Source organism: Pleuronectes platessa, chromosome 17, assembly GCF_947347685.1.
Source record: "Pleuronectes platessa chromosome 17, fPlePla1.1, whole genome shotgun sequence".
Lineage (NCBI taxonomy): Eukaryota > Metazoa > Chordata > Actinopteri > Pleuronectiformes > Pleuronectidae > Pleuronectes > Pleuronectes platessa.
The window spans coordinates 21,843,499-21,852,065 of NC_070642.1; the positions used below are offsets into that span (position 1 = coordinate 21,843,499).

Below are 8,567 nucleotides of genomic sequence, written 5' to 3' on the forward strand. Positions count from 1 at the left end.
TCATTGTAGGCATATTAAAAGCTATTACTTTGCAGGAAGTCCAATTTGATTATGTTGGATTGCCACTGTTTCCTTTTTAATTTGAAGAACTCAAACATGAAGCAGTAGATTTCCTCGGTTGGAAGGAAAATTCGATTTAATTTCTTCTTTTGCAAAATAAATAAGTAAACGTTGATGGAGGTGGACGTCCCTTATAACCAGACACCACTTAACTATGCTAATCCTCATGCACACTTTATCGTTTCCTCTCTCCCTCATCTGCAACCACGCCCCCTCCTCCCGTCTTCTCCAATGAGAACACAGCGAAGGACAAAGGGAGTCAGGAGATTCTGGCTGGTTCTTATTTTGATATTTGAATATTTGACAAAACTTGTTCCTTTTTTTGTTTTGTTTGAGTGCTAATGAGAGATGGAAGAAATTGAGTATCTTTCTGTACCTTTTAAAGAAAATTATTTAACCATATATCAGTTTGAGTTACTTAACACCCTATAGCATAGAGTGGCATATTTAGTTAAATGTATAAAAAAAAAGCAAGACCATAATTCTGTCATATTTTCTCCTTTAATTTTATCGTGTTCCATTTTCTGCTGAGGAAAATAAACTGGATTAGAGGATGTGGTGTGTTGTCGTGTGTTTTCTTTCCCCCATATTCATATTGTTTGAAAGTACAAATAAACCACTGTGGCTCTAACATCTGCCACAGAACTGTGGCTGACTTTAGTCCAGGGGAAAGCTAGCTAGTGGACAAGTATTAGGTTTTCAGGTTGCCCGCTGTGTTGTGAACACGATATTTTGAGAATGCCTTTATGGAATCTCTTCAAACTTGGTACAAATGTTTACTTTGAATCTCAGATTAACTGACTCGATTTTGGTGGTCAAAGGTCAAATAGACTTCTTATGAATCTGGAAGAAACATGTATGTAGACAGAAACTGCACTTTCTATTCACTACATGACTGCTAGGCCACTAACGAGCAGCAGAAAATTCAATTAAATAGAAAAGAAGTTGCTGAAATCATCACGGTTAATATTTATTATATATTTATACTTATATATTTAACCTGACTGCTAAATGTGTAAAACGTATTCAGCTCCTAAAAAATGTTATAGAGCCAATGAACCCCCCCCCCCCCCCCCCCCTCACTGAGCTATTAATACAACGGGTGATGATACATTTATTTTCTTTAGCACGTTTCACAGAAATAAAACCCTAAAAGTGCTTCACACTAAAAATAAGCTCGTATAATCAATAAAATAAAAAAGCAATAAAAGGCAAACAAGGCAATAAAAGCTTTGAACTATAAAAACATGAGACTGGAGATGAAAGTGAAAGAAGGCGACAGAAATAGAAAACTCAGGATGCAACAAATAAACAAGGGGACTTGAACTCCCCATGTTTAAAATTATGTTTGTTAAATGAGGAACAGGATTCTCTGAAGGTAGAACCAACTGATTGGCTTCCACCTGAACAGGCTGCTTTTTGGTTGACTTTCTGACTGAACCGGCCAATCACCACGCAGGATCCAACAGGAAAACACCTGAAGAGAGGACTTCTCCTTCTTCATCTCTTGTTCTTGTTCTTGTTCTTCTCTTGTTGTGGCTGTTCTTCTCTTGTTCTCGTTCTCTTGTTCTTGTTCTTCTCTTGTTCTTGTTCTCTTGTTCTTCTCTTGTTCTTGTTCTCTTGTTCTTCTCTTGTTCTTGTTCTCTTGTTCTCTTGTTCTAACCCTCCTGAGCTGTTAGTTTGAAAAGAGTTTGCCTGGAAAGAAAAGGTGAATTTCTGCAGAAATAAAGCAGAGATCTTGGTCCTGACACATTACATGAAGTTACGAACTGTTCCAGTTGATTGTATTTATCTGGCACAACCAAACTTTGAGCTTTATCTGTGAAGGAAGTTGTTTTCATTGGTCTGTTTGTTAGTTGGATTTATTGAAGTAGTTTTAATATCACTTCACTTTGACTGGGAGCCGTGTTAAAGTGGAGATGTTGAGTTCTTCTTCATGTACTTTCTGCAGTATTATTTAAATATACATGTTTGAGATCCATCAGTAACCGACATTACTCAGTGTAAACAGTAGATGGCGCACTCAGACAGTTAAGGCAGAGATCAAAGGATCAGTTTCATCTTTGCTCCTCGTGTTTTATTAACGACACTAGGATGGAAGCAGTGGGGATAAGTTAGTGAAATAAAATTTTGGGACGTTTTCTTCTGTTGTTGTGACGGCAGCAGAAGAAGGAGCCTCTTCCTCTTCCTCTTCCTCTTCCTCTTCCTCTTCCTCGTCCTCTTCCTCTCCCTCTTCCTTTGTCACCTCGTTGTATTCCCCTCTTTCTTCTCACACCTTCTTTCTCTGACTTCTCTCCTCTTCTCTTTATTTTCCTCTCAATCACTAAAAATCACTGATGCAGATTCATTTGACACTTTATCTGTGTGAAACATCTTGTTCAGATCGATGAGACAATTAACGAAATTATATTTTCCTCAACTTTATTAATCAAATCACTCAAGTTATTTTATTTATTCACTAACAATGATGAACTCTTTATTAAATGTAAGATATGTTTATATTTATTTACCTGGACATTTCATAAGTCATTGAAATGCATAGAGTCAATGTTTCGTGCACACTCTTTTTCTATTCCACATATTCTATTGTTATTATATTCTCACGTCCTCTCCATGTGGTGCTGTCTGCCGGTAGGTGGCGCTCCTCTCTCACGTTCCAACCTCCAGGAGGGTCCAGGACTCCCTCACCGACACACACACATACACACACACCGTCTCACGCGCACAGACACTCGCACGCGCGGCTGTCAGGGAAGCGCTCGAGCTGCTGAGTTCACACACGGAGCGTGTGAGAGGCAGCGCGTGCACCTCAGCTTCCGCTTCACCGCCACCGGGACCGGAGCCGCTCGCGCCGTGTGTAGAAGGAGGAGTTGTTGTTGTTGTTGTTGTTTGTTTGTTTGTTGGTGTCATGAGCTTCTGACAGCGGCTCCGGGCGCCGCCGGCTCCTCCTGAGCGGAACATGAAGCGTCTCTGTCGGAAGCTGGCGGTGACCGTGGCGCTGCTGGTGTGGCTGGGAGCGCTGGTTTACCTGCTGGTGCTCAGCCGGAGGAGGCTGCCGGAGCTGGGGGCCGGGGCCGGGGCCGGGGCGGGAGGAGCCGGAGGAGGAGGCGGAGGAGAGACGGTCAACAACCAGGTGAAGTACAGACTCCTCCACCCCGCGTGTGTCTGTCTGTGTGTGTGAGAGAGAGGGTGTGTGTGTGTACTTGTATGTGTGTGAAAGAGAGAGAGTGTGTGTGTATATATTTGTGTCTATGTGAGAGAGAAAGGGTGTATGTGTGTGTGTGTGTGTCCGCTTGTTTGAGAGAGAGACAGGGTGTGTTTGTGTGTGCGTGTACTTGTGTGTGTGTGTGTGTGTGTGTGAAAGAGAGAGAGAGACAGTGTGTGTGTGTGTGTGTGTGTGTAAACTTTATTTCAATTGAAAAACCAATATATAGAACTTGAACTAAGAAAATAAACAACAAAAATAAACATCAATACACTTTTTCTTCTTTGTCAATATCTAAAAAATACTTATAGTGAAGTTTGACTGAATACAAACTGAGTTTATTCACATTGCAGACAAAAAGCCAGATGAGAGGGAGTTTTCATGACCAGTGGAAAAGAGGCTTTAGTTTCTAAAGTCAAATAATATAAAGTTGCATCAACGTCATGTAATTATAACAATTTTGGAGCAAATGAGCATAAACATAAATTTGTGAATTGAGAATCCAGTCGGTAAACGTATAATAAGTGTGTGTCGACAACACGGCTTTGAAGACTCTTAAAGAAGATCCTCACTTTGTCTTAATCGTGAGAGGCGCCTTAATTTCCTACGAGTGGGAGGCGCTTTTCAGACGGTGGAGAATTCCGGCATTGAAGCTTAATCTGCTGCGGCTTTCATTGTAACTTGACCTGGATGAGATCCTCAGCTAAATGCCTCCATATAAAAAAATCCAAATGTAATTAAACTACTTAAGTTGTAGGGGTGTAAGCAGCTGCAGTCACTTAGCTGAGCAGGAGAAGAAGAAGAAGAAGAAGAAGAAGAAGAAGAAGAAGAAGAAGCAGAAAAGGGAGAGACGGTCTTGTCTTGTGTGGACTTGTTCTGTGAGATGTGAACGCACAAGCTAATGAGAGAATCACATTCTGCAAGACTGTGTGTGTGTGTGTGTGTGTGTGTCTGTGTGTGTCTGTGTCGTTTTCAAGTCAGGACACACTACTGGTAACACACCTTGGCTAATTCCCGAGCCAGATACAGACTTGCCAACTTAATCCTGCAGTTTTTCACACCCGGTGTAGAACGTGTCAGCAGGTACAGCCACGTATCATCATTACCCAGAATACAGTCTGTTCCTATCATAAAATAAGAAACATAAACTGGGCTCTTCCTGGTGCAGTGGTTTATTCAAGCACAACCAGAAACGTGATACAGTTTTATAGAGAGTCACTTGGTGGAGCTCCTTCCTCCGACACTCCTTTAAATCCTTCAGGTTGTTTAGATGAATTCATTTTAACTATTGAAGATACATCCACTTTATCTCTATCTTCATTACAGGTTCGTGGCTCCAATTGTTAACGTGCTGCTGCTGAAAAAAGCCAATGCCCTTTGGAAACCATGTTTAAATCTGTTATGTACTGTTATCATGACCAACCTACACACAGACACACACAGATATTAGTGCCCTAATATGATTTTTCATCAAGATGCCCTTAATTCACTGGGAAGTCACTGGAAATGTCAAAAAACACTGTATTTCACAATGTAAAAACAAATTATTAGAACATTTCTAGATCTGCCTCGAACTCTAATGAGATCTTTCTTGACTGTTCCATCCTTCCAACACATTTAGTGGAAATCCATCTTTAAGTTTTTGCAGAATCATGTTCACAAACACACACACGGAATAAAAACAGGGGTGAAAACACAGCTGCCGCACAATAGTTTCAAACAATGTCACAAAATAGTTTTCATACTTGAACCTGCAGGATCCTCTGATGTTTGTATTCTTCCAGTTCTTCTGCTGGCTGTGAATTTCCTGGATGTTTTTCTGCTCTCACAGGAGAAACTCCAGAGAAAGTCTTCAGCAACGTTTCAATCGAATGTTTGTTGACATGCATCTTTCCATCTTTATTGCCCTGATTGGAGTAAAATCACTTTATTAATGTGCATGTAAACGCAGCCTGTGGTTGTGTTGGTGTGTGAACGTGAAGCAGCAGCTCATAAAACTCCACTGGAGAAATCCTCAGTATCAAACCAGCAGCTAGTTTTTCCTCTGAAGTATTGGTTGTAGACGTCAGCTACAAGTGCGGTGAAGAGGAAACGTGTGCGGTGTTTTTGCGTGTCCGTGTGAGCCGGGACCGAGGATGTGTGTACGTTTTGTCAGGAGTAGTCGTGTGCGGCACCGTCAGCATTCAAATGCTAATTCAGAATTCCCATTGCTCACAGGATTAGCCTGCACTCCTGTTTACCTAGAGCCCCCACTCCTGTACTACACACACACAGGCACACACGCACACACAGACACACACAGGGTCTTTTAAAGCAGCGTGGTTGGAGTGTGCCTGTGTCCTCAGGCAGCTTGGCAGGGGGTCTTTATGGAGTTTCTCCCGTCAGAAGTCCAAACGTGGAAGAGGAGGCGATCTGTTGGTTCACTGAATATTGAAGGACACTCCGCCTCCCTCCCTGTGTGTGTATCTGTGTGGGTCTCTGTGTGTGTGTGTCTCTGTGTGTGTCCGAGGGCAGCACTTGGTCAGATTTCCAGGACGGCCCAAACAGAAACGATTCACTCGTTTCAAGGAATCACAGTTATTTTCTTTATGTGACGAGAAGGTCGTCACAGGAACTGTTCACGCGTGTCAGCAGATTGTTTCTCTGCTGCTTCACGTTACACACACAACAACTGGAGGTTTGTGTTGCTCTGACCAACAACTTTGAAATTCTGTCAAAAATGGTGTTTGTAAATCAGAGCTCGACTGATTCATGTGTCGGACATTATGAGACTTTCACATGTGCCAAGCAACTCAAATCTGAAATGTTGTAAGATCTATAACTAAACATGAGAAGACCATATGACACAGATCTTGGCTCTCTATGGAAACTACAGCCAATTATGGCCGAGTGGGATCAAAGGTCGTTGAGGCTGTGACGTCGAAGGTCAAAGTTCACCAGCTCCACGCGTAGCCAAGCGTACTTAACCATTATGGGTAGTTTACTTCTCATATTCCAAAATGTAAAAGAAATAACTCAAAATACGCGTCAGAGGAATATTAAAAGAAAACTATGTGAAAGAAATAACCAGTGACTCCAAACCTCGCCCAGTTTGACTTGTTCTATTCTTCTAACTCGTCATCTTTCCATTTCTTACTTTCCGTCTCACTTTCATTTCTCCAGGAAACAAGATCGATGCTCCAATCACTGTGCTCGCCTCGTGTGTCACAGCTGCTCCACGAGCCGAACACGCCGACACGCCGTGCACCGCACTGCACCGCACATTAACACACACTGCAGCGCACATTAACACACACTGCACCGCACATTAACACACACTGCACCGCACATTAACACACACTGCACCGCACATTAACACACACTGCACCGCACATCAACACACACTGCACCGCACATTAACACACACTGCGTGCACACCCACTGCTGAAATTATTCATTTTCCCGTCCTATGAAATGCAGTTATTGTTCCTTTCTCCGTCCCTCTCCCCATCAGGAGGCATTCACACGGACAAGAGGACAGGGAAATGAGTTTTCAGAGCGACTCCCAGCCCGGGAATAATAATAATAAAAATAAAAATAATAATAATATGGATTATAGTGGGCTCTGTGTACAGAAGGGGCCAAAAGACACTGGCTTCATGAGACAAATGGACCCGACGGTGGTTCAACAGTCACAGCCCAAAGAAAATCACCTGCCACACACGATGATTTAATGTATTTGACTTTATTGTCCTATTTATCAGAATTTGAGTTGACTTCAGCCTTTTCAAACCTTTTATCAAACGGTTAAATTAAATTAAAATGGACCAAATGAGCTCCTGGAGATAACAAATGTTCAACTGACCTCATTATAACATTTTAATTTATTTCACTTCATTTCCCTTTCACTGTCTTTTTAATTATCCAGCTCCTGATATATAATAGTTGTGTTCCACCAGTAATTTTTATTTTTCAAAGCCTTTTGTTTTCTGCCTCAAACTATTCATCATCTAAAATTATGAGTTTTATGTTGATTCTTTTCTAGAATATTTGCCTCTTAGTCCAAACATAGAACTTCCAGTGGAAATAAACCTGCAGCTCCTGAATAGAGAGCGTGACAGACACCTGACGAATCGGAGGTCCAGGGGTCAAAGGTCACCTGTTGATGAAAAGTGCTCGTTGAGAAAATAACACAAGTGTGTGACAGCGACTCCGGTGATTTCTTGTTTTGCTCGTCTGTGGCTTTCAGCTAAAGGAACAGATATTATACACAGACGGGCAATTTGCAATCACTGTGCCAGTCCTGCATCAAGAAGCACGTTTCCACCAAAAGCACAAGAGTGTGCACACCCCCCCCCCCCCCCCCCACACACACACACACCTCCTCATCTCTCGCTCCTGTATATATGATTCAGATCATCCAGGAAAAAAAAAAACAGGCAAGAATCAGCATAAATAAGATTTTTTTAAAAGTTGGGGATGCAGCATAATCAAGCATCTTTGACTGCGAAATTATCCATGTATACCATGCATGGGACACACACACACACACACACACACACACACACACACACACACACACACACACACACACACACACACACACACACACACACACCCACACACACACAGATAAACCAAGGCGTGGGGAAGCTGACAGCAGCTGATAATTCCATATTTAAGGAAACATCCAGGCACAGCAGGGAAGTGTCCATAAATCATAACCACACGTTTTTAATTCATTTATGCTCCATGTACATACGTTTGTGTGCTTTGTTAATATGTGACACACACACACGCACACACACTAACACACACAGACAGATTTTTGCTCCTGAGTTAATTCTGAAGGGCTCAGACTTCATTAAGTGCAGAAAATGACAAACTCGTACTAAGTGTCAGGAGAAGGTAGAACTTGATGTATGTGATCGTGCGATGCATAATGGATTTATATCAAGCTTTTGTTATGTTGCTAGTGAAGAAAATAATACATATATAACTGTGTGTGTGTGTGTCTGTATATGTGTGTGTGAGGTGAAGGGAGTGACTGTGAGAATAGGGTTGTCATTGTCTGCTGCCATTTGTGCGAGTGTGTACTTGTGTCTTTGCGCCGGCACAAAAATTGTAATTCTCACCTTGATGCAAGTAGGATTGAGCCATCAATCTAGTTTATAGAGAGCGGAGGCTAAAATGAGGATGAAGAGAGTGGGAGAGAAAGATAACAGGGAGAGAGGGAGGGAGGGAGGGAGAGAAGGGGTGAACCAAAGAGGAAAGTCAAAAACTAAGAGACGAGTGAGAGAGAAAAACAGAGGCAGACAAGGAA

General features: G+C 42.1%; 1 protein-coding gene across 1 annotated transcript in view; it reads left to right on the forward strand.

Moving 5' to 3' along the window:
* The first annotated feature begins 2,891 nt into the window (after positions 1-2,891).
* Positions 2,892-8,567, forward strand: part of galnt14 (UDP-N-acetyl-alpha-D-galactosamine:polypeptide N-acetylgalactosaminyltransferase 14 (GalNAc-T14)) — an 82,609-nt gene continuing 76,933 nt past the window's right edge. Inside the window, exon 1 of the mRNA XM_053444792.1 lies at positions 2,892-3,193. Within this exon, the coding sequence (XP_053300767.1) occupies positions 3,020-3,193 (174 nt within the window). The 5' untranslated portion in view covers positions 2,892-3,019. The remainder of the gene's footprint in view (positions 3,194-8,567) is intronic.